We start from the raw sequence: 26383 nt of genomic DNA on the forward strand, positions 1-26383 counted from the left end.
ATACTGTTTATATAAACAGTATATTAATTTACACTATTTATACTAATTATACTATTTAATAAATAATATAATTAGCATAAATAATGAACCAGAAGCAACATTTTAGTGCCATTATATAATAAACTATATATTTTTATCAAATAGGTTGCATGTATGTTTTAAACAAAACACAAATATATCCTTGTTACCAAACATTGTCTAAACCGAAGACAACATTTTGAACGAAGGACATTTACCTGCAATTAGTACAGCCGTGTGGGCCCTCATCTACTCGGCTTCAAAGTTCGCAAATCGTGTAACTGTTTCTTTTTAACTTTTTTAAAAATTTACTTTTTTGTTTTTTTTTTCCAATTTCAAATTAATATTCCAAAATAACCATTAGAGATTTGAACCCTGATTCAGCATCATCTGTTTCTCCCTATCCCTTATAAATATTCACCCCCTCCTCTTCTGAAGTCGCTGTGGTTTCATCTCTCTTCGACCCCCAAGCCCAATTCAGCTCTCTCTCTCTCACTCTCACTTGTCCCTTAGCCATGGATTATTGCAGCAAATCTTCTTGCACTCCAAGCTCTCCTTTTGATTGCCTCCTCTTTGGTACCTTTTCTCCCTATCTTGCTATAGTTCTTCATTCTATTCTGTCCAAGACTCCAAGCTCTCTGATCACATTGTTTTGAATTGTAATTTTTTTAAAACAGATTTGGATGACACTTTGTATTCCTCTAAGCTTGGAATAGCTGAAGCTCTGAGAAAAAATATTGATGGTACATGCCATTTTCCAATTAATCACATTATCAAAATTAAAAAAAAAAAATGATTGATTTTTTTTTTTTAAGAACCGATTGGTATGATCTTTCCTTCTTTGTATGTAGAATTTCTAGTTGAGAAATGTGGATTTCCAGAGAACAAAGCTCCCAGCCACCGAGTTGAGCTCTTCAAGTCCTACGGCAGCTCTCTTGCTGGCTTGCGAGTAATTACTGTGACAGACATAGTATAGTTCGTTCTTTTTTTTCTGCCTTGTTTAATTATTAATGGCTTAAATTTATATTTCAGGCGCTAGGCTATGACATTGATGCTGATGATTATCACAGGTTAGCAAAACCCTGACTCAAATTGTTTAATATCAGATAGACTCCGTTCCCATTTCAGGACAAGAAAAACCTGGACTCAGTTTCTTAACTACGTATATTTACTTATCAACAGTTTCGTGCACGGAAGATTGCCTTATGATTTGATCAAGCCAGATTCCCAATTACGTAACCTCTTGCGTAGCATCACTCAGAGGAAAATTGTAAGCCTCGATAAGAAAACACAAAACAGAGCCACCAATTTAACTACTATTCGTGAATAAAGAAAACCCCTTGTATTCTTGCCCATGCATCCAAGCCAATTAACGAGTTGTTTAATGTTTTTTACTGCAGATCTTCACCAATTCAGATAGAAATCACGCGATCATGGCCCTAAAACGGTTAGGAATAGAAGACTGTTTCGACCAGATCATATGTTTTGAGACGATGAATCCAAACCTGTCTAAATCGACAAGTCCTGATGAGTTCCCTGTTCTTCTAAAGCCTTCAGTAGATGCCATGAAAGTTGCTCTTCGTGTTGCAGATGTTGATCCTCGCCGTACGGTAAGCAACCCTCGCTCAAGGGTTTTGTTTGCTCGATCAGTTTTCTCCCTCCATAAGTTCTTGTTTGGTGCTTAAGAAAATACTGAAACGCGTTTCTGCTGTGTTATGTTGCAGCTGTTTTTGGATGACAACGTGCGCAATGTGGCAGCAGGGAAAGCTTTGGGGCTCTGCACTGCTCTGGTAAATTTACTAATCAATCCCCTTGTAACTGAATCAACGAAAAATTCCACCTACTCCTGTTAAATCCAACTTGTCTTTGGCTGCTGAAATTTAAAACCAAAAATCCGCCCCACCCTTCCAAATTTTTATCATGCAAAAAAAAAAATTGTAAATTTTTAACCACTATAAATCCTGATTTGGGATTGATTTGAGGTAAAATTTGAGTTATGAATATAGAATTAAAAAAGATATATCGAAACTGTTGTTTTAACAGAAAGAAATTCAAATGTGAGTCAGTTTCAACCTGAATTTTTTAATTGAATCAAACTGTCTAAGCCCGAGTTAACCGGTGTAAAATCCTGCCAAGCGAATCCGAGTTTTATAAAACGAGGAAAATGTTCTTCGGCCCGAAAGCTCGAGACCCTTGACTTTGTGGGGTCAACACGTGTCCAGGAAATCAAGTGATTAACCGTGTTTCGCGGCGTGCTATTTCTTTCATTCGCAGAAGGGCAAAGGCAATACCGCAGTAATGCTGACACATTTAAAAATCTAAAAAAATCTGCAATTGAAAAACGAGGAAAACAACATTAGAGCTGTGACAGAGAAGTAATTGGCTGTGCTTTTGTGATTGCTGAATGTGCATTTAAAAATGTTTGGAGTCTAACACCAGTGCTGTGGTACTGTCCTGATGTAATTATTAAGGTTGGAAAAACGGTGAAGAGCAAAGAGGCGGATTATGTATTGGAGCATATCCATAACCTAGCTCAGGTGATTCCAGAAATCTGGGTAGGAGGAACGAAAAGCGGTGATCAGAGGATCAGCCGGCCCGGGAGTGAAATGGATGCCATTCTCGCAGCTACAACCGTCGGGGCCTAAATAAGACAACCAATCAAGACCTCTTTTTTAAAGGACTGGGTTGGTGATCCTTACCTGTCAAATCTATCTTTCATGTGCTGTGCATATGTGTTGTTAATTAATGTATCGTATGCGTGTAAAAGGTTCTTCTGTGTAATTTTCATCCATCCTACTGGTTAGCTCTCATTGTCATCTTTCTAAGCTAAATTAATTGTTTGTGAATTATGGTGTCAATTAAGCTGGCTTAGCTGATAGAATAATTTAAAGTCACTTGAAAACAATCCCGACAATGCATCCCACTCATTGTACGCAGGACAAAAAAAAAGAAAAACAGAGAATTACCGTCCAATCCAACCCATTGAATTAAAAAAGAAAAAATAATTGCCCAGCTACTCGAGAAGCTTCTAGCAATGATTGAGCCCTTAACAACACAGAGATGGCATTGTGTTTGTTCTGTGACGTAGTTCCATCAATCATGTTTTTGGCACGCATGTCACCCGAGAGGGTATCAGATAGCGATATCTACCATCTTATTAGCTTGAGAGGGTCATCGGTGTGGTTAGAGACGTCAGAATTTAAAATAAAATGTGATCCACGTGGAAGCTTGTACCCATCCTCCAAATCATGGTGGTGGCTGTCTCTGTCGTTCTTTTAGATAATCTCAATCACGCATGAATTTTTAAAGATCCTGTAGTGTATTGTTATCGTTGTTGTTTGGTGGTGTTGACGATAAGGACTGAGACTGGATGGCATGGCATTATTGGGAGCTCACACTCACACTCACACTTGGTACGAACTCTGCTTATTTATCATTTAATTTGCTCCTAGAGATGCCGATGCAATCTTTAATGAATGCCTGGAACTCAAGCTCTTGACACTTAAATATCTATCATGTTGTAATGAATCTTTACACCGTGTACTTATGAAATGTTGGATACTGTCAAGGATAATAGTTTAATCCAAGTTCAATGAATATGATTTAAACCGATTCAAATGGACAAGTTCTTTATATATATATATATATATGTATGTCACAAGTTCTTTTTTTTTTTTATATATATATATATATATATAAGAGACAAGGGGGATTTGCATTTTAAGGGCTTTTATTTCTCAAGGATATAGATCCAAGTTGTTTACTGGACCCGCAGTTTGCTCCCCAGAAGCAGGCCCTCTGTGTGAGATCCATAACGGGAGTCACAAACTTTAAATATTTGATTGGGCTAACTAGCGGTTTTTTTGTAGCATTTTTGTTTGCAAGAAGAATAAATTGGATACATAGCTGATAAGGTGACGGTGGGGTGATGAAACCAGAATTAAGCGGTTTTTTTGTAGCATTTTTGTTTGCAAGAAGAATAAATTGGATACATAGCTGATAAGGTGACGGTGGGGTGATGAAACGCACATAACGGGAGTCACAAACTTTAAATATTTGATTGGGCTAACTAGCGGTTTTTTTGTAGCATTTTTGTTTGCAAGAAGAATAAATTGGATACATAGCTGATAAGGTGACGGTGGGGTGATGAAACCAGAATTAAGCGGTTTTTTTGTAGCATTTTTGTTTGCAAGAAGAATAAATTGGATACATAGCTGATAAGGTGACGGTGGGGTGATGAAACCAGAATTAAGACGATAGCGGCTGCACATAACGGGAGTCACAAACTTTAAATATTTGATTGGGCTAACTAGCGGTTTTTTTGTAGCATTTTTGTTTGCAAGAAGAATAAATTGGATACATAGCTGATAAGGTGACGGTGGGGTGATGAAACCAGAATTAAGCGGTTTTTTTGTAGCATTTTTGTTTGCAAGAAGAATAAATTGGATACATAGCTGATAAGGTGACGGTGGGGTGATGAAACCAGAATTAAGACGATAGCGGCTTGCAGTGGTACTGTATTTAAAGTAGTCGCCATTAATTAAAGAGAATGTATTGGTAAATCTCTATAAAATATGTACTTTGTTTCTTAAATACATAAAAACGATCTCATTTTCTTATTGATTGTAATTTTTTTTATTTAATGTATTTTTTTGAGACTGTTAAACATACCAACGTTTCCCATCAAAATAATTTTTAGAAATAAAGGCAACATATCGGTTAGTAAAAGGCTATCATAGGGTATCGTAAGGGATGACAAATTGATAACTACATCAGAGCAAAACAGTATAAACAGTGGCTTTGTTCGGAGTGATCAAATTATGTTTAAATGGTTATAATTCTAAGAGATAATATTTATGTGCATTTGTAATCTTATATATATAGACCGTACTTGTTCGTATTAATTAAAATTAAAATAACAAAAAATAATATCAATTTATTCAAATAAAAAGAAAAGAAAATAGTACTTGTAAAGAATAAATTTGTGTGCTCATATTTGCCATATCTTCAATTACACTACCATCAAATGCTGTCCTAAGATTTTCACACTAGTTCTAGATAAAGACTAACAAATTGAAAGGCTGCTTTCACCTAATAAGAAACATCCATGTCAACAAGATGGTTAAAAAAAATTCAATCATTTTGTTTTTTTGGGAAAAGAGAGGTTAGAACTCATAATCAGTGGGTTTCCAATTTAATAAAGTTGAATTGGAAGCCAGGGACAAACATAGAATCTTTCGTGTTCGTAAAATATATAAACAACTTCAGTATAACCCAGCAAATTTGGATCCTTCACATTCGGGGTCTGAATGATGCAATGAACTCAACTCAACTATAAATCTTAATCCTCCCAGAATGAGATTCTTGGATGACAAAATATTGCATTTTTCTACTGCGTCCTGCGCGCGTATTCTTAAGTTGTTTGCCGGAATATGCGACCATGCACTGATATTAAGTACGTGTTTTTAAATGTTTTTTTTTATTTTGGTATACTCTGACGACGCTATCATCATATGGGAGAATTCTGGCATAAAAAACACTAGAACATGTAATCCTATGTTCATATGAAATGATGTAGCTAGATATATAACCATCTGAAAAGGAGAAGACAGATGTGCACCCACAGACAGGTTTTGCTTCTCTTAAGAGTTTCCTGAAGAAGAGATACAATTACAGCAAACAACCGTGGAGTATTCACGTAATCACAAATACATGATGTTACCAGATCACAAATCATACACTTGCTTGCCTGTGAACTTGACCTCAATTGGGCTAACGTTCTTTCCGATTGACCTGAAATTTTGGCCCACACCTTGGCGCCCTGGGTTCACCTTCTCAGGGTAGACACCATCCTTAGGATGCAAGTACTGAACCTCTCCATTGGGGAACACCCTGTAAAACTGGTACTTGATCTTGTACTTGGACCGTAGCCTAGTCCCGAGAGCCAAGCACTGCTCCTTCCTGGCCAGCTTGAGCAAGTTTGGGCCTTCCCTCATGATGGCAGCACCCCCCGTCGGCATTTCAAAAATCTGTTCCTTGGGGGAGTCCCATGTAATCACATAAAACTCCTCCACCTGGGCTTTCCTCAGCAGCCCACCAGTGCTTCCACCAAAAATTGGTGATGGGGTACTTGGGTCCAACTCTGGAGGAGTAAAGCCCACCGGAGCCTCTTTGACAGCTGTTTCCTCTGCAGCAGCAACCTTCATGGTTCTTTGTGGCTTAACATTAGATATTGGTAAAAAAGATGATAGTTTCCATGGAGCAATAGCTTGGTTGCTTGATTTTAGGGCGGAGAGAGCTGTAGGAGTAAAGAGAGAGGCTTGAGTTGCCATGGCCACGAGGAATTGGAGATTCGAGGGTTTTGAGTGATATGGGTCTCTAGGAGGGTGCTGGTTCAATAAGATGGAGGAGAGAAGATTATTGACAGAGGTGTTCGCGGGATTTGTGATGGGTGGTGGGTGTGTGTGAGAGAGTTTGGATAAGGCGATATGGTCAGACCAATTAATTTCTTCACCTTTGATACGTGGTCTCACCAGCTTCTTGCCCACGCTCGCGCAGGGATTTGGATAAGACGTTTACGGCACAGACCAATTAAAATCCCTGGATCTGATACGTGGGGGTCACCAACACCCCTCTTCTTCGTTCCCTGCCTTAGCATATCTGTTTCCTGGTGATAATTGTTTATGCTGCAAAGACACACCACGCCGAAGTGCCTGCGTGCGTGCGTGGTGTTGTCTTCTTTCGGGGTAAAATTATACATGCATTACGATCCACAACTACTGTCAAATGTTGGCAGATTCTGTGTAAAACATGTATTGTAAGATTACATCTTCACATGCTGCAAAGAAAAAGAAAATAAAAAAGCGGTTTATATGATTAAAAAAAAAGGAAGAAGAAAAGGAAGAAGGTCATCGACGACCCACAACAAAAATTGCAAGGGAAAAAGAATGGACCGGAGACAATAGTGACGAATAGAAAATCCAAAGGCTCGAACAAAAACATGGGCCCTAAAATCAAAATGCACAATAAAAAAAATGGACCCAAAGGCCCGTTAACATTACATTAGGGAGGCAAAACTCCCAGCTTTGTCTTGGGGTGCACATTCTGTTTCGAGGAGAAATCTTCTGTGCTCAATACTGGACAGCTTGAATCTGGTGTTGTGAGAGAGAGCATCATTCGTTTCCTTTCAATTCTGCCAGAGCATGGCAATGCGGTCCCGTTCAATTCAAGAATGCCAAACTTTATATATATATATATAAATTTTAAATAATTAAAAAACAAATATAAATTAAAACATTTAATCTTAAAAAATAAAACACTTAGTTGACTTGGTTGGTTGTATTTGTTAAATTTATTTATTAAAATATTTTGTATTTAAATCAATAATAATATAAATATAAATATAAATTAAATTGATCAAATGAAATAAAATTGCATACATGTAACATATTATTCAAAAATGATTTTATTTTATATTAAAAAGATAAAAAATAATAATTTATAGATGAATGCATTACTAGAAAGGCACACCACACAATTCCTGCTATTTGTAGATACTTGCAGGTACACTTTACCTTCGACCCAAATAATCAACGAAAGAAAAACCTGAACGCAAAAAATATTATCTGACGACCTTTTTACTTGACCATCACACCATTTTTAAAACCTACTATCTACTGACTGCCTAAAAAAAAATACTAGTTTGATCCAATGAATTAGATTGACACACTGTTCGGAATGCCCTTGCCGGTGAGTCCACCCTCTCTGGAGTAATCTGTGGTGTTAGGAAAGAGTAAAGTGTAAGGAACTTGTACAGGCCCAACTCTGTTTTTCCATCTCTTGTCATTGTTCATATCCATAATTTTGTTTTCAATTTCTACCAGCTTCCTTCCAAATCTCTCAAATGCTGCCAGCAGTTCACTATCTGAAGTCCACTCGGGAGTATCTCTCTGTCCAAGGTAAACCTCATCAGTCGAATGTCTTGATAAAATCTCAATCAGTGATACACCGAGTAGGGTTTGTAGCTGGGCTGTGATTGTTTTCAGGAAGGCTGCATCTGGATTTTTCGCGAGCTCATCGTACTCAGGGGTCCCTGGCTCAGGCATGAATCGACGGCTTATGGTGGGGCGGTTAGGGAGGTAGCCAGCATATGGATATTGCCCAAAATTGACAGCTGCATGGAGGGCAGAGGCTATCCATATGATAACGGTGCATGTTTGCGTGACATCAGCTAGTGTCTGCATCTCAGGCCACCATGGTTCATCCTTCTTGTCACCATGGCCGACATTACGGATCTCTGCCCACCATGATTGGAGTTCACTATCACCTTGGATCAAATCATCTGTGGGGTAGTAGAAAGCACAATATTCCTTGACCCATGTTTCAATTGCTGACCAGATTTGTAGCCCATCAACAGCATAGGGATAATCTTCTATCAGAAGTCTGAGGCCATGTGGCTGGCTTGAATCTTGAACTGCCACTCCTCTTGATGATAGCGAAGTTGGATAGATTTTAGTTTGGGTCTCGATAAAAAGTAAGTTAAGAGGGTATTTTTATGGTTTAAGGTTCGGTGCTTTACCTTTTGATGAGATCTGCAGGGAGTGCCTGCTCAGTGAAAACCCAGTTCTTGTAAACAAAAGAAGACATTTCCATTGCATATTTGGCTGGGAAAACAGTTTTCTCCAGTATTCCACCAGCATTGATGAGGATCTGCCTAGCCAAGGCATTTATATTCATCGTGTCACGAAAATGAGGATGCAAAAGCTTGTTGATGGGGTGAATAACACTCAATTGTCTGTTTGTGGCAATCACAAATGGCTCTATCACAGCATGAGTGTTCAGCCTGTAAACATGAGCGGAATCAGTCCGGTGGATTCTTAATTAGAACAAGCTTCAAGTTATGCCATTATGAAAGCCCTTTTGATTTGGAATCATACCAGTGGCTAACAAGCTGGTGGTATCCAGAATCATTTACAGCAGCATAAGCTTTGGCCAGTTGCCATACTGAGCCTTCAACACCATGTTCTGCTGGGGTGAAAACCTTGCTGACAGCACCATGATGGTCCCCTTGTGGATGTGGTAGACTCAACTCAATTGCCAATGGCTTCAATGTCCCGTCATCTTGAAGCAACAGGATTGTTCTAGAGGCATAAGTCTTTGTGCTGGTTGAGTTTATTCGCCTCAGGTATGGTATCAATGCATCATGATGATCCAATATATACAGCCTGTTGCTTTTGAGTGCCTAAATCAGAAAAATTAAAACATCCATTTATCAGGTAGACAACCTTGAGTGTTCCTTGATTCTAATGTTGAATACGTAGTATAGATAAGGACGTCAAAGAAATGAATCATGATTAGTACTTGATCTACGGTTAGGCCATTCATGTTCTCTTCTATTAACTCTTTTCTTATTGAGCTTTTCTGATGTCCATATGCTTTAGGGTCTAGCTTGCTGGCTGGAGGAAACTCCTGCAGGTATATTTTACTAATTCATCAAGCTTTAAAGATCATAAAAAAATAATCATCAGGTAGTCTAATGCAAGTTGTGTTTTACTTGGAGGCGACTAATGATGACTGGGTTGACTCCAGCAAGCATTTCCCGTGCAAACTCTTCATCTGTCCTCCAAGCAGACTTGTCCGCTGAAACCATACCATGAAAACCTCAAATTTCCAAGTAGTGTATATACGAAGTGAAATTCTAATTATTGCAAGGTAACTGGGAGAAAAAAGTTTCCATTAGGGCACCTTTGATAACATCAGGCTTTGGGAATTTGAGGAACCGCTCTCCATCATTACGAACAAGTTCCCCAAGCATCTCCCAGGGGATGTGATCCCTTATTTTATGGAGAGTGGGTTTATTTGGTAGCTTAAGTCCCCCTTCATAAAGGTTGAGTACATCTTCAAAGGTGTCAAATTCGTTGATAGTTTTGTCACATAAAGATTTGATCTCCGGGAGCAATATCTGAACCAGGGATTTCAGAGCATAGGCAAGAAAATCTGAAAACTTCAAATGCCCAAACCGTTCATCTCTTGGAACATAGATGTCCAGACTTATAAGCGGCAATCTTTTTTCAGTATGGGGGTCTGTTAAAATGGTAAGACTGTATTGCTGATTGTGAATTGACAAAAATGCATGCATCCAACATTCTTACAAAAGTTACTCAGCGAACAGATACTCTCTATGCGCTATACTTGCATGCTCTATCCTACTAGAGATTCTGAGACCCCAGGTAGAGTCGCGCTAGATATAAATGTATGTCAAAAGTGATTTAAGTTTAGGTTTCTAACCAGTTTTTGTTTTTCTTCGACCGGTTCTTCCTCTTCGGGGATATGGATACTCTTCCGTTCCTCCAAGAATAGGGCGTGCATATTCTTCACCCTTGTCTGGATTCCCCAAATCGTTGTAGTAATCATAGTCATAGACTCTATCCCACTCCTTCAGCTCACCTTTTCCATGTCCACGGAGATTTAAAAGCTCTTCTTCTCTATATAACCGCAATGGCTCAGGTGTTTGACATGGAAGATATGCCTGATGCAAAATCCGTCAACAAGTTCATGAATCCAACTTTTTATCCAAAACCTGCCTTAATACAATCGCAAAAATTTCGGCACTAGGAGTAGGCCTGATACACAGATCATGAAGGAAGAAAAGGTACAAAAAGGAAGTGGTAGTGAAAGCAACAACAAAGAAAACAATTTAACACCATTATGAAGACAGTCATGATCGAAAGAAAAACTCAAATCAAGAAAGAAAATGAGAGTCAGGGAAAGAGCAGTTCTAGATGGAAAATTAACAATGGTTTGTGATTTTGCCTGCCAAAAAGAGGGAATAAAATATCGAGGTTCTAAATAATTGAGGTTAAAAAGGCAACAATCATGATAAAAGGCACTAACTATACGGCCCAGATTGACATAAAGCATACATCCTGGCTCTAGACTATTCACAAAAGTAGCACAATAAAACATAATTTTCCGCACACAATCTCCTATTTATTGGATTATTCCAAAATCTAATTACCTTATTAGAGAAAAACACACGATTATACTTGTAACGATGCGACGGATAAACCCAAGAATTGCAGATGAAAAGCAACCGACCATGCCCAGGAACATCTTCTAGAGTGACTGTCTTGAGATAAAGCTGGCTGTGGTGGTGGTTTTTAATGATGATAGCCCCAGGAAGGCCCATGTTTTCATCCCATTCAAAAGTAATTGTGAATATAGTCTCTCCAGCTGTTAATGGTGTTCTTGAGGTAACCCATTTCTCTACGTATGCTACTTTTCCAAGCGTCCCTCGCAAGCTATCTGCTAAACACCACAAAATTCCCAGTTTTAGCTTTATCAAACTTGATTTTGATTCTGTTATTGCAAACTTTCTTGGCAAGATTAAACAAGAAAGAATGCTCAAAGCTAACTTCAACAATTATAATTTCTTAATCTCGCATGTAACTAGTAAATCCTTAGCGATCACTTTCTCAGAAAAAATAAACAAATAAATCCTAAGCTACTAAAAAAACACAATTCAATTGTTCCCCCGAAGACCTGAATTTGGAGTGAAACTACTAGAAAATTCTCCATCGTGTGTTTTTTCCTCTCGGTTGTCTGGCAACAGAGAGAAGTGAACAGTGGATGGAGGATGACGGTGAAGTTATTTGCTGTTTGGTTAAACAAAAAAGTCATTTTGTCTTTATTCAAGAAGCTTCACTACATTATTCTCTTTCCCTCAAATCTTTTGGGCAATAGTGCCATTCAAGAAACTTAAGAGAGGCGGAGGGAGGGAGCAGGCTAACCTGGGTCTTGATGAACAGCACTAACAAGCTGCATAGACACACCTTTGCCCAAAAGCTCATGAACCCGATCAAGAAACGAAGCTTTTATATCATGGAAGTCCAAAACGTTTTTTTTCATCAACACCACTGTGCCTTTGATCTTCCTTCTCCCTTCCACCTCGTTGCCTTTGGCCTTGGTCTTAGGCTGCGTACAGAACATTTCCATTACTTTGTGAAACATCTCTGAGACAGGGCAGAACCCCATTTGGAAAGCTCAACAAGAAGAGTAACCAAGATTCTTCGAGTAAGGTGATGTAAAGAGGGGTGGCACCTAGAGGCCAAGTTTATGGGATATATAGCCAGATTGGCTTCTGTGCGGTGTGTTTGTTGCGATATACAGTGGTTTTTTTCTTGGATTTCTTGAAGTCTTGGTCTTCCCCGAAAGAGGAAGGGTCTTAAAATACAATCGATGTTGACAACTAATAGGGGGTCCCGAAGGAATTTAAGTATTTATCTCTTTATTAATACAAATTAAGGGACCAGATTCTAACGAACCTTTTTTTTTTTTTTCTAATGCCCACACATTCACGTGTACGCATTACTTTAATATTTATGAATGTGGATAACCATATCCATCTGTACATGAATGCATCTTTAAAGATTGTTAGCTTATGAGAGTTGATGCTTTCATGCCAGCCTTGTTGGATTAAGTTAAAACTAAGTTTCTGGCGGAGTAGTTGTTGCCTAGATTTAAATGACTCTCCTGACCACTCTTGCTGGACAATTACTGTGGAGAAAGTATACGATTATAATTCACCAATGTTAAGTCAGTTTATAAGTTAAGGTTAGCCAAATCCAGTATAAACATATGCTAATGAGGTTTATGCTTTAGTGGGTGTGCTCTTTATTTGTATAAAAAAGATGTTCAGACTCAAGATAGTTAGCTGAGTTACAACTCCTTAGCAGTTTATCGGGTTAATGCTTCACCACTTTGTTTGCAATTACTTAAGCTTTAGATTGCATATTGTAAAATGGTTTTCTTGCATCATTCAAACGCATTTCAGAATTGAATTTAAGATCGATAGGTCAGAAGTTTCAGGTTTATTTAATTGTTGATGTCCCTTGCTATTGTGAGTTCTCTATATGTGTATAATTGATAGTAGAACAATGGTTTTGTGACTTGGATTAAATTTGGTAGTGATCAAGAGGAACAAGCTAGCCTAACTGAAGATCAGCTGTGAATTTGGCGAATCAACGGCCTTATATTTGGGTTTTGATTATACTTTAAGAGTAAATTACTTGCCTTTTTAAGGTATCAAGAAGTCAAGAAAAGAACTGCTACAGCCTCAAGTGGCAAACGTAAGCCATCCGATACACAGTAGATCATGTAAACTTGGACAGGAGCCCGTCAATGAGGCCCCGATTGTTTGCAAGGAATCGGCACGAGATTTCCCCTCATGTGCAGGATATGACTAACCGTGCAAGAAAAACCCCTGCTCAGTGCAACTAGTTAATAATATTTAGCCAGCCATCTGAGCTGGTTTTAGACGTCTTGTCCATGCTCTCCTTCAACTTCGTTTTCATTGGTCATGGCGAAGAACAACGCGATGGAGATGAAGTTTCGTAATAAGTAATAATAGCAGTTGACAGTCCTCTTTTCTCCAGAATAGAAAACAAAAATATGCATGCACACCATTTGGTTTTCTTGAAAAGAACAAGAAATCCGGTGAATCGATGTTTGGTGTTAAAACTCCAGTTGGATAAATTTTTGCGGCTTACCATCTTGTTGGTAACATAGGATAGTCTCCTCTCCTGATCTCATTTTTCCCTTGGAGAATGGATTGCACTTTGTGCATTAGCCACCGACAGCATGACAGCGGAGGCTAAAAGCCAGAAACACTTGGTGGTTGTTATGGTTGCTGGGGCTACCCATTATGAATTGGATGGTCAATTATGGCATTTTCTTAACTGAGATTTCTAAAAATCTGGAGCAATTATTGTTAACTTTGGAGGAACATGTAAGGAAAAAAAAATTGAAATGTTGTTGCAGTTAAACAGGTGAGGTTGATTGATTAATGAGTTGAAATAAACGAGTTTTTCTACGAGGATTACATAGCTAGTCTGGAAATATATATATATATATATATATATATATTCAATGATGCCATTTGGGTTTTCTTTTCAAGGTATAATCCACCGTTGCGTCATTTCATAATTATTTTCAGGCTCATTTATTTTTACGGTTAAAAATTATTTTTATAAGAATTAAATTAATTTTTAGTTTTTTATTCTTTTAAGTTTTAATATTAAAAATAAATTTTAAAAATAAAAGGTATTATTTAAATATTTTTAAATAAAATTACTTCAAAAAACAATTATTAGCAGCTCTCACAAGCTGCATTGTTGGCATCTAAAATTACACTCTTATTGTTCTAGACCTTCTCAGTGCCAACCTTTTCATATTCTGAACTCTTACAGTACTCCTAATCTTACGCTAATTTTTTTCTGTCTTCAATTTTTCAAGGATGTAAAATAAGACCGAGGGGTTCAACAATGCAAGGAGCAAATTTCCTGAGATAATTATCCGACATTTTTCTGTCCCACATGGGAGTGATTACATGAACGCGTGTAATGGCGACTGACCACTGGCCAGGCTGCCTCTACTTTAAGTGGATTTATTACTAAAAAACGTGCAAGCGTCGTTTCGGCCTACCCTCGGTGGCCACAAATCTTCGATCAGTAGGCGGAAGTGCTGTAATGAAATTAAACTATACCTTCCTTTTTCTTCTTTTACTTTTTTTTTCTTTTTTTTTTGTGGTTGGCATGAGATCCTTGTGGACCAAATCTAAGAAACTCCAGATGAATAATAAAAAAAATTATGAGTACGGATATCAAACAATTTCCATGCTCAAACGTGCTAATATTTGGTCAACCCACGGGGACCAATAGTGCTCACTGTTCAGAACTTGGATAGGCAAAAAAGTATCAGACCTCAAAGATTAAGAGATATGATCCGTATGCATGTTTGTTTGTGAAGTTAATCATGCTAAAAAATCAATTTTAATTCATTCATGCCACATGAGTGCGTGAGTCGTAAGATTCATGTTTTAGGGTGTTTGGGATAGTAGTAGTAGTTATTTTTTAATATATTTTTTATTTTGAAATATATTAAAATATTATTATTTTATTTTTAATATTAACAAATTTAAAAAATTTAAAATACATAAAAAATTAATTAAAAAAATTTAAGATTTTAAAATTCCAGTTCAGCAAATACCCCGTCACCAATTGAACTTGATATATATGTTTTCAGATGCAAGCAGGAGTCATGCGTCTAGTGATTATGACCGTTGAAGGATAAAAAGTTGTTCACCCACACCCCTTCCCTGTAATCTGTATAATTAATTCAGTTCCTTCTATCTTAATTTTCTTAATATGATCCTTACAAATGAAAAAAATATATTTCTATTTTTTCCTCCAACAGCATGTTTTTTTTTTCCCTATCATATCTGACCCTAAAGGAAGGGATTTTTCCTTGCTTCATCTTAAAATGAGTGACACGTGGGTTTTTATAATAAAAAACAATAATCCTAGAAAAAATATTTATTTAATGTATTTCTAAATAAAAAAATAATCCCTACTGTAATATAAAATATAAATTAGACTAATAATCTATACAGTACTGCTGCTAGAGCACTGCTTGTTATATCTGAATCAACCGCGTGCGATGAATGCCTGTGAAGCCCACACAACTGCGCATACCCAGATTATGTATGAACAATTAGGATTGGGAAATTGTCTGTTCAAAATACTTCTTCTTCTTCTTCTTTTTCCCAGATAATCAGTGAGCAGAGAGAAACTCTTTTCCTCGTTGTGGTGGCTAGTTGACGTGTCAGAGATTAGGAAAGCTAAATATCAAAATTCGCAGCAGAGAAGCAGCTAATTCTAGCTTTGTGATAAGCACGTTGCACATTTTGCCATCCTTGATTCTTGCTAGCCATGAAATGTATCCAGCAAACCTTTTCTTATTTCAACGTAAAATATTACATCACTAGCATTGTTAGATACATGATAAGAAATATCCAGCAGCGAAGATACTGAATATACAATGGTTAGATTATGACTGTTTGTGTGGAGTTATTTTCTTTGTTATAAGTTTTTTCTAAAAAAAAATACAAGTTTTAAAATCATTTTGAATATCCATCTTCGTGTTAGATTAAGATTAAGTTTTTTTACAAATAATTTTAAGAATACACCATTATATTTACCTAGTACAGCTAGAAGAATTTTATATTTTTATGGATGTTTGGTTTCAAATATTAAATCTAAAAGGTTAATAAATACAGTAAATCTTCTTAACCACAATGCCAACCTCCTAAATCTTTTGGACAGGCACCAAAATTGGAGTCGACCCGTACAGGTCGGATATGGCATTGACTTCACTCACCTCTAAGATGTGAGAACCGAGAGATACGGTCACTATATCCATTAAGAAAATAAAATAATTAAATGTCCAAAGCTTACAAAAGTACGGTTCAACATTGACATGTCAATAATGAATGATTTCATTAAAATATTGCAAAGGCTTAAAAGGGGAGGATATCCGATGAACTTCTAATTGTAGTTTTCTGGTACTTCTACAAAGCAAGGGCAATTGGAGTGTCATTGATATTAAAAAAGAGAGGTGGGGGGGAGGAGGTAGGAATGTAGGATCACACTCCGCTGGCATATAAAGATCCAGCAGTGTAATATCATCAATTATTAGGAGGGATGCTTTAAGCAAAAACTAAAAATAAAAAAAATGAGGATAAAAGTTGAAATATTAGTGAATGATAGAGTAACTTTGGAATTTTGAATGGGCAGCAAGAATAAAAGAAAAAAGAGAAAAAAAGAAGAAGAAGATAAACATGTCCCTAGCAACTCATAAACAACAACCCGCTCACCTACTAATGTGTAAAATTTTTATTTTTAAATTATATTTTATATCTATTAAAAATAATTTATTATTCTATTTGATAATAACTAAAAAAATAAATAAAAAAATATTTTCTAAGCAAGGGCAGAATAAAAAATAAAATTAAAGGGGTTAAAATATTAGTTTTTTTATTATTTAGATTAAAAATATAAATATTATTAAGAAAAAGATTGGAAAAAATTTTTTTTTGCAAGAATTCGGATCCCTGCCAACCCTTTTTATTTGTGCCTGTGTTTTCGAGACTGATTAAATAATTTTTGTTTTAAAAATAATTTAATCATTTCATTGTTTTTATAAAAATATAAAAAAGATATATTATTTGAGATTAATTTGATAGTAAATTAATAAAATTTATTAAAATATCGTATTACCGGTTCAACAAAAATTTTTTAGAATAGTAAATTGGTTATTACGCCTCTCTTTCCCCCCTACACGCGTGATATGTTTTCACCTTAGGTTTTCCTCATATTCTTGCTGGCTCAGCTGTTTCTTGGAGTTTGGCAGTATAAAATAAGATCGGATTTAGTATGATCACATGATAATATTAAGTAAATTTTATTTACCAAAGACTCGTTAGGTTTCAGGATACACGATTCACGACAACGCCACCTCCTTTCTGTGTGCTAAACAATTATTGGCTTTCCAATCAAAGAGGAGTAATTTCTCGGTTTTCTATTCCTTGTACTCATCTACCTACAACATAACTTTATTAATACATGCAGCTTCGTATATAAATCATCTAGGTTATTATAGGTGATGTAATTATAAGAATTTAAAATAAAAAATTTATTTTTTTATATTTTTAACTTTGAGTTTTTTAATTGCTGATATAATAGCTACTAGATATTTAAATAATTATTAATTTTAAAATTCATAATATTAATTAAAAAACATACAAGCTGGCCAAATATTTATATTAATAAAAAAAAATTATCATGGTTTTAACTTTGATTTATAAAGTATCAATCCTATGCTGGTTAAAATAAAAACTTCAATTAAGTGTTTTTTGAGTTATTTCAAGTTAATTTTCATATATTGAAATCAAACCCCTCTAAAAATTATAGCCAGCTCTTATCTTGTAATTAAATATTATTTTTTTATGTTATCTAAAATCAGTTTCATGTATCAAACTAAATTTATTTTATTAGTAAGTTTTTGATCTACAAGTTCAGATCTTTTTTATATGAAATTAAAAATATTTTTTATAAAAACAGATTAAAGGAACTTATTATTTTTGGCATCATTTATGAATATGGTTGAAATTAATTTTTTTATTTAAAATTTTTTTAAAAATATTTTTGGATCATTTTGGTGTGCTGGTGTTAAAAATAATTATTTAAAAATATAAAATATATTATTTTAATTTATTAAAAAAATTAAAAAACAATTACTATTACATTATCGAAAACCTTTTTATTATAATAATCAGCGTTTCGTAGTGATACTACTCGCATGCCTTGCCAACTACACAAGGGTTTGAATGCTTGTAACTAAAGAATGATTAAGTTGCGCAAACTAATTATGTTTAGTGGTTGGCTAATGTTGAAATCAATACGGTTTCATGTGTTTTGGGGCCAGGCATTGATGGCTCTCACAGCTCGATGAGGACACTTCAATCTTTCATTAAAACAGAGGGACAAGTAAAAAACACTTGAGAGAGAGAGAGAGAGGGAATGGCTTGGATGGGTGTGGTTCAATCTCCCTATCATGTGCTGGTGTGCGAGGGTTGTGGAAATTGTGTTAGAAATTTAAAGCTCCATGTCTGTGAGGAAGTCTCTTTTATTCTACATACGTTGGAATTTTTTTTTTTTTGCAAGAATTCGGATCCCTGCCAACCCTTTTTATTTGTGCCTGGGTTTTTTCGGATCCCTGCCAACCCTTTTTATTTGTGCCTGTGTTTTCGAGACTGATTAAATAATTTTTGTTTTAAAAATAATTTAATCATTTCATTGTTTTTATAAAAATATAAAAAAGATATATTATTTGAGATTAATTTGATAGTAAATTAATAAAATTTATTAAAATATCGTATTACCGGTTCAACAAAAATTTTTTAGAATAGTAAATTGGTTATTACGCCTCTCTTTCCCCCCTACACGCGTGATATGTTTTCACCTTAGGTTTTCCTCATATTCTTGCTGGCTCAGCTGTTTCTTGGAGTTTGGCAGTATAAAATAAGATCGGATTTAGTATGATCACATGATAATATTAAGTAAATTTTATTTACCAAAGACTCGTTAGGTTTCAGGATACACGATTCACGACAACGCCACCTCCTTTCTGTGTGCTAAACAATTATTGGCTTTCCAATCAAAGAGGAGTAATTTCTCGGTTTTCTATTCCTTGTACTCATCTACCTACAACATAACTTTATTAATACATGCAGCTTCGTATATTATAAAATCATCTAGGTAACAGTAGGTGATGTAATTATAAGAATTTAAAATAAAAAAATTATTTTTTTATATTTTTAACTTTGAGTTTTTTAATTGCTGATATAATAACTACTAGAGATTTAAATAATTATTAATTTTAAAACTTATAATATTAATTAAAAAACATACAAGCTGGTCCAAATATTCATATTAATAAAAAAAATTATCATAGTTTTAACTTTGATTTATAAAATATCAATCCCATGTTGGTTAAAAGAAAAACTTCAATTAAGTGTGTTTTGAGTTATTCCAAGTTAATTTTCATATATTGAAATCAAATCCCTCTAAAAATTATAGCTAGCTCTTATCTTGTAATCAAATATTATTTTTTTATGTTATCTAAAATCAATTTCATGTATCAAACTAAATTTATTTCATTAGTAAATTTCTGATTTATAAGTTCAGATCTTTTTTATATGAAATTAAAAATATTTTTATAAAAACAAATTAAAGGAACTTATCATTTTTGGCATCATTTATGAATATGGTTAAAATTAATTTTTTTATTTGAAATTATTTTTTAAAATATTTTTGGATCATTTTGATATGCTGATATTAAAAATAATTGTTCAAAAATGCAAAATATATTATTTTAATTTATTTAAAAAATTAAAAAACAATTACTATTACATTATCGAAAACCTTTTTATTATAATAATCAGCGTTTCGTAGTGATACTACTCGCATGCCTTGCCAACTACACAAGGGTTTGAATGCTTGTAACTAAAGAATGATTAAGTTGCGCAAACTAATTATGTTTAGTGGTTGGCTAATGTTGAAATCAATACGGTTTCATGTGTTTTGGGGCCAGGCATTGATGGCTCTCACAGCTCGATGAGGACACTTCAATCTTTCATTAAAACAGAGGGACAAGTAAAAAACACTTGAGAGAGAGAGAGAGAGAATGGTTTGGACGGGTGTGGTTCAATCTCCCTATCATGTGCGGGTGTGCGAGGGTTGTGGACCTCGTGGTAGAAATTTAAAGCTCCATGGCTGTGAGGAAGTCTCTTTTATTCTACATACACAACGTAACTAGTCTGAACTTTCTAAAAGAAAATTTTTGATCTTGATAAAAAAGAATAATCAAAGTAGATCACAGGGAGCCAAGGACAGCGGAGGATGCAATCATTTCTCAAAAATTGAAAGCTTTAATAGCTTGTGTGCCTGTGTTTTTGAATTCGAAAATTCTTGGTGGCTTTAGAAAAAAGAATATTAATAGTAATTAAATTACAACTGATTCATTGACATCAAAAATTAAGTTGGAAGAAGATGTTGCAATCTAATTTAACGTCCCCTCTTTCTGTTAGTGATGTTCCAGTAATTAAATATGGGTTTTCTAAAGTTTTATACACACACACACACACATATATATATATATATAAAATCAAATCAAATATGGAACACCGGGCCTTTCAATGCAGAGGGTTTTTTTTAAAAAAAAGTAATCTTAGTAAATTAAAAGTTTTGACATAAAACTCAGTTTGAAAAAAAAAATAGTGAAATAATTTATATTTTCATGCTTTTTAAAATGCAACATTTATAAAATATTTATAAAATATTATTATTTCTAAGAATGTCAATATAGCTTTTGCGTTTCATAATAAAAACATTAACACATGTTGTGTTTTTAAAACAAGTTAGCTTGACATATAGTTTTATTATCAATTATTTGACTAAGCGAATCAAATGTTTCATGTAAAAATCATATTCTTATCAATTTTTATTTCAAACATGTTTTATGAGTTACAATATACGTATTTATTTAAGCTATAAATTCAAAACATACTTTAAATAAAATCTAAAAAAATTATTATTCACATAATAATTATTATTTATATTTTAGTGTTAATAATACAGTTGGGCTTGCAATAACATATAATTCTAAATAGTTAAATGTGGATTTATCATTTTAGATGATGATTTGTTCTATATAGATTAAACAGATAACCTAGTAAGTGAATTTATAGATAAGTAAAACAAGTCAAGGCTCAAGAAAAAATTTGATTGTGTTGAACTAAAATAATCGCTAAAATAATTATGAATTTTTATTCGATCATTAGATCATGCTTAATTTTTCATGAGAATTTTTTGAACCATTACTCTTATTATTAGAATTTTAAATTTAAAAAAAAATTCATCTCGAGGGCTTAATTTTTATATTTTTATGATTTTTTTAATTAATTGAACCAATTAGTTATGAATTTAGTTGGCATTGCAATTTAAAACTGTTAAGTATCACTATTCACAGTCATAATATCTAGAAAGTTGTTATTTAAAAAAAAAATTGCTACTATATTAATTCATTATTTTTTATATGCTAAGTTTCCAATTTGTTCATACAAATCGCATCGCAATCTCGGTGTCAAAATGTGAACTTCAACAAAGGTCAATTACAGGCCCAGTGGGAGTTTTTATTTTTATTTTGTTCCTTTCTGAGAAAAAGCGGAAAGTTACAGTCCAATCACACCAGGCCTTCTCTCCGTTTGGATATGGGCAAAAGAATATCAAAATTGATCCCACCGAATCTATCTTTTCAGCTAAATTATTTTATGGTTGCAGGTGACGGGGACGGGGGGGGCAACAACCATGCCATCTACCTTTGTCCTATCACGTCGTAGTCACCTGTCATCGTCCCTTGGGAGTAAAAAATTACCTTGCTTTTGCAGGTAGCTAGATATTTATATAATTTTTAATTTTAAAATTTTTAGAATTAATTAAAATAAATATAAATTGGCTTGAATCTGGCTTGAATATTTACATTAATTAAAAGAAAATTGCCATGGTCATGACCTGTGAGGACAACAAGCGTAGGAGGTTTCCGGGGTGGGTCTGTAATTGATGCATGTTTTGTTTTTTTTCCTTTTAGAAAAACGATGACATTATGTGTTTATAAGCACCTAATAATCATCTGGTACTGTAAATTACTATTAGTATTGTGTTTGTTTTAATATTTTAAAAGTGTTTTTGAAAAAAATTATTTTTATATTAAATTAATATTTTTTAGTATTTTTAAATTATTTTAATGTGCTGATATTAAAAATAATTTTTAAAATATAAAAAGATATTATTTTAATATATTTTAAAATAAAATAAACTTTAAAAAACAAAATCTATGATAACACACTCTATCTTGTTTTCAGGACACCTTCTAGGCCCTTCAGTTATAAGGGCTCCCAATGGCTAGCCTGAGAGATAATACATTTGAAATTGCCTGGGCTATTTGCTATGCATTCTTAGATGCTTCCTGGAATATGATCGGATAATAAGAATGTGATTTTATGAGTTCAGTCGGATATTGTCGGATAGCAGGCCTAGCATTAGGCTCATCAAATGGGCTTAGGGTTTAGAAATTCTTCTATCTGCTAAGGCTATCTCCCATCCGAATCCCGTCAATAATTTTATTTAGTTATTATTTATTTGATGAAAAATAATTTTTAAAGATAATTTTTAATTTTATTTATTTATTTATTTATTTATTAATAAATTAATTAATAATTAGTTAAAAAAATTTAGTTTGGTTTTTAGAAAATTATTTTCTTTTTATTTTGATAAAAAAAAATACTTTTTGAAAGTTGTGAAAAAGTTAGAAATGTCATGTTATTTACTAATTATATCAAAGTTGATCTTTAAATTTTTTTATTACTATATATATATATATTATTTAAAATATTTTTTAAATTTAATCCCTTAAAATTTAATTGTTATATTAACTTTAATTCTTATTTTTATAATTTTTATTTGCTTTTTCATTGTCTTTTTTAATTGAAATTTTTTATCTATCAAATTTAATCCCCATTCTTCTGATTGTTACTTATTTTATTTGAAATAATTTATAAAATAATAATAATTATTATTTTAATTTCATCATTTTTTAATTTTTTTTACTCATCAGATCTAATCTCTATTATTTTTATTATTATTTATTTTATTTAAAATAATTTATAAAATTATATTTTTTTTCAATTTCATTCTCATTCAACCTTCTGATTTGTAAGATTTATTTCTTATTATTTTAATAAACTTGAAAAAATAAAATATTAATAAATTATTTTTTAGCTCATTCTTCATGACACAACCAAATACTGGAAAATATTTTTTTAATTTATTTTTGAAAAAATAAAATATTAATAAATTATTTTTTAGCTCATTTTTCATGACACAACCAAATACTGGAAAATATTTTTTTAATTTATTTTTGAAAAAATAAAATATTAATAAATTATTTTTTAGCTCATTTTTCATGACACAACCAAATACTGGAAAATATTTTTTTAATTTATTTTTGAAAAAATAAAATATTAATAAATTATTTTTTAGCTCATTTTTCATGACACAACCAAATACTGGAAAATATTTTTTTAATTTATTTTTGAAAAAATAAAATATTAATAAATTATTTTTTAGCTCATTTTTCATGACACAACCAAATACTGGAAAATATTTTTTTAATTTATTTTTGAAAAAATAAAATATTAATAAATTATTTTTTAGCTCATTTTTCATGACACAACCAAATACTGGAATATATTTATTTATGGTTTAAAACTAAAATAAATTGAAAGGACTAACTAATAAGTTTTTGAAACAAAAGGAACTAATTAATTCATTTCTCAAGATTAGATGAATTGTTTTGTAATTCACTCAAAATGGATGGATGCATACACTACATCGACAATAATAATGCATACTGCAACTTCTATACAACCACTTTTTTTATGAGCAAAACGTTAGCTTTCAAGTTTGCCAAGCATAAAGATTTTCATGATTGCTTATAGTTTTTATTTTTAAAATTTATCAAAAAATGAATTGAATTTTTTAAATAATTTTTGATAATTTTTATATATTAATATTAAAAAAATTAAAAACTATTTTAATATATTTATAATTTTTTTTAAAAAAAAAGACACCATATTGTATATTATCAAATGCGCAGAGGGTATCTACCTCAATTAAGAAACTGTAGAACAAAATGTTGAAGAGATGATTGGATCGTGGGTCGCAAAGTAGTCCAGCTATTAGCCTCTAATTCTTTTAAACTGGATTGACTACGGGATGCACTCCACTATTCTAGTGCTGTTTTTGCTGTTTTGATTCCAAGTTAACTGTTTTTTTTAGTTGTTTTTAAAGTATTTATTATTTTAAAATATTTTTTTATTTCAAAAATTTATTTTTAATATCAACATATTAAAATTATATAAGAACATTAAAAATATATTAATTTAAAATAAAAAATAAAAAATATTTTAATTTTTTAAAAAATATTTTTATAACGCTGAAACCAACAGTTAACAAATAAATTTAGCTTGCAAAACAAACTTTGCAATTTGCCTAGGGAAGTTGAGAGACGAGTTGCAAGGATTAATTATTAACAACCTCTAATCACTTTGATCTAAACTATCTACCTTTCAGGTATAATTGCAGTCGAAATTCAATATTTGTACTGTTAAATTGTGGTTCAAGCAACATGCAGACGTTGAAGGTAAGAAAACAAAGCTCTAATCATTAATGGAATTGCAAGAAAACTTACTTATTGATGAGAAGCTAGGTATATCAACTGGAACCTTCTCTTATATGTTCTTCAGCGAAGTTCAGAGCAATGGAATGGTTTGGCGCTTGTTATTATTAGCGTTGTTTGAAATTGTATATAAAAAAATTAAAATTTTTTAATTTTTTTAAAAATTTTTTGGATTATTTTAGTGTACTAATATCAAAAAAAATTTAAAATTTTTTAAAAATAATATTTTAATATATTTTTCATGCACCTCTATGACTACTTTGAATGCAAAAAATTAGCTTAAAAATTTATTATTGAGGAATTTACATTAATTTGATGATTATTGATTTGATTACAGCCATGCATGAGAATTCCTTAACACAGAAACATGAATGGGTGTATTTTTGGTAATTTATGATTTTTTTTTCACAATGAAAACTCCAAACCTACTGGATTACAGAGAAAATTGCAAGTTTACAATTGCAGCCCCACTAATCATCACCTACGAATTACCAACCTACAAGATATTTACCTACTAGTTATATGCTTGTGGGGTTACTAGCGTACTGATAGATAGGGTTTTGAAAATCATACAAGTTTAATTCAATTGTAAAATAATTGTTATTGATCTGTTGTTAGTATTGATGATGTCTTGCTCCTCTTTCTCCCTTGTGTTATATAGAAAAAACACAGACAATCATCTACCAACCGCACATATTCTTTTTTATTCTATCATTCCAATCATGCACCACTGAAACTACCCATCTTCGTTACCTTGCAAGCTTAAAGTGCTCATTTTCTTTTACAAGTCTAGCTACGGCCAAGCCTGTCTTCTTCTTTTTTATCTGTTTATCCAAACTTCATGACCCTCTAATTTTCACGTGTATAAGTGTATAAAAAAACACAGATCAAATCTACATATAAAAAAAATTAAAAAAATAAAGGTCAAAGTTGATATAAAAATAAATTATATAACAATTAAAAAATTAAACATCAAATTTATCCTTTAATGTACCTTTTTATTTATTTTTGCTCTTAAGAGCAGTACAATTAATTTACCGTGAAAAAAAAGAGAGAGAGAAAAGAAATGCTTCCCACAGCCCATCCAAATAGTTTTGGTTAGAAGGGCGAAATAATAACTTAATCGTCGCTATTACAAACAGGCACGTGTCTGTAGCTAAAGTAATATGGCATTGTTAAAATCCCCCTTCCGGTTTAGTTTTTTCTTTATATTCTTAAAAAACATGAAAGGCTTTTCGGTTCTGTCCTCTTCGATCCACGATAAATCCGCATGTAAAATGGTTCGAAGTTTTGGGGAAGCGAAAATAATTTTTTTCCCTCGAGTTTTTGTTTGTCTGTGAGATTTTCGGTGACGCGGAATAGGCAATGCTCGAAGACACATCAAACTGCCTAAAGATATATTTAATAACCAAACGTGTGATAATTTCCTTTTCAACTTCCAGCTACACCAAATTGACTATACATCCATGCCTGTCAGAAAATTATACTCTCGAGAGGTGGAGGTTCAATGTTACTCGACGTCAAGAGATATATAATAACCAAACATGTGATAATTTTCTTCTTATTTTCTTCTTTAAATTATTTTTGAATAGGGGTCAGTATGGAAAATAATTTTAAAAAATAAAATATATATTATTTTTATGAATTTTTAAATAAAAAATATTTTAAAAAA

The 26383-nt window shown here is 32.9% G+C and overlaps 3 protein-coding genes across 5 annotated transcripts in view; 1 reads left to right on the forward strand and 2 right to left on the reverse strand.

The window, feature by feature from the left end:
• LOC105123585 (uncharacterized protein C24B11.05-like) overlaps positions 1 to 2902 on the forward strand; it is an 11192-nt gene extending 8290 nt beyond the window's left edge. The window contains exons 3-10 of one of the 2 annotated variants that reach the window (XM_011023244.1): positions 500 to 594; positions 696 to 761; positions 870 to 967; positions 1051 to 1088; positions 1201 to 1288; positions 1419 to 1628; positions 1743 to 1808; positions 2490 to 2902. In XM_011023244.1, the coding sequence (XP_011021546.1) occupies positions 534 to 594; positions 696 to 761; positions 870 to 967; positions 1051 to 1088; positions 1201 to 1288; positions 1419 to 1628; positions 1743 to 1808; positions 2490 to 2663 (801 nt within the window). In that variant the 5' untranslated portion in view covers positions 500 to 533 and the 3' untranslated portion in view covers positions 2664 to 2902. Of the gene's footprint in view, positions 1 to 454; positions 595 to 695; positions 762 to 869; positions 968 to 1050; positions 1089 to 1200; positions 1289 to 1418; positions 1629 to 1742; positions 1809 to 2489 lie in introns of those variants that run through there. The other variant, XM_011023243.1, reaches the window with a different exon arrangement.
• Positions 2903 to 5575: 2673 nt separating this feature from the next.
• Positions 5576 to 6543, reverse strand: LOC105123586 (photosystem I reaction center subunit II, chloroplastic-like). Its single transcript, XM_011023245.1, has one exon. The coding sequence runs from the start codon at positions 6348 to 6350 to the stop codon at positions 5745 to 5747; it is 606 nt and encodes a 201-aa protein (XP_011021547.1). The 5' UTR covers positions 6351 to 6543; the 3' UTR covers positions 5576 to 5744.
• A 955-nt stretch (positions 6544 to 7498) lies between these two features.
• Positions 7499 to 12233, reverse strand: LOC105123587 (probable linoleate 9S-lipoxygenase 5). 2 transcript variants are annotated; one of them, XM_011023246.1, is made up of 9 exons: positions 11808 to 12233; positions 11036 to 11325; positions 10306 to 10546; positions 9763 to 10101; positions 9572 to 9657; positions 9379 to 9486; positions 8955 to 9259; positions 8597 to 8860; positions 7499 to 8502 (listed from the first exon to the last, which is right to left on the reverse strand). In XM_011023246.1, exons 1-9 carry the CDS (start codon positions 12049 to 12051, stop codon positions 7734 to 7736), a joined length of 2646 nt encoding a protein of 881 aa, XP_011021548.1. In that variant the 5' UTR covers positions 12052 to 12233; the 3' UTR covers positions 7499 to 7733. The 2 variants fall into 2 exon arrangements, with proteins under 2 accessions (XP_011021548.1, XP_011021549.1); XM_011023247.1 differs by having other exon boundaries at positions 11036 to 11322; positions 11808 to 12232.
• Between the last annotated feature and the right edge of the window lie 14150 nt (positions 12234 to 26383).

This window comes from Populus euphratica, unplaced genomic scaffold (assembly GCF_000495115.2).
Source record: "Populus euphratica unplaced genomic scaffold, PopEup_1.0 scaffold9.1, whole genome shotgun sequence".
Lineage (NCBI taxonomy): Eukaryota > Viridiplantae > Streptophyta > Magnoliopsida > Malpighiales > Salicaceae > Populus > Populus euphratica.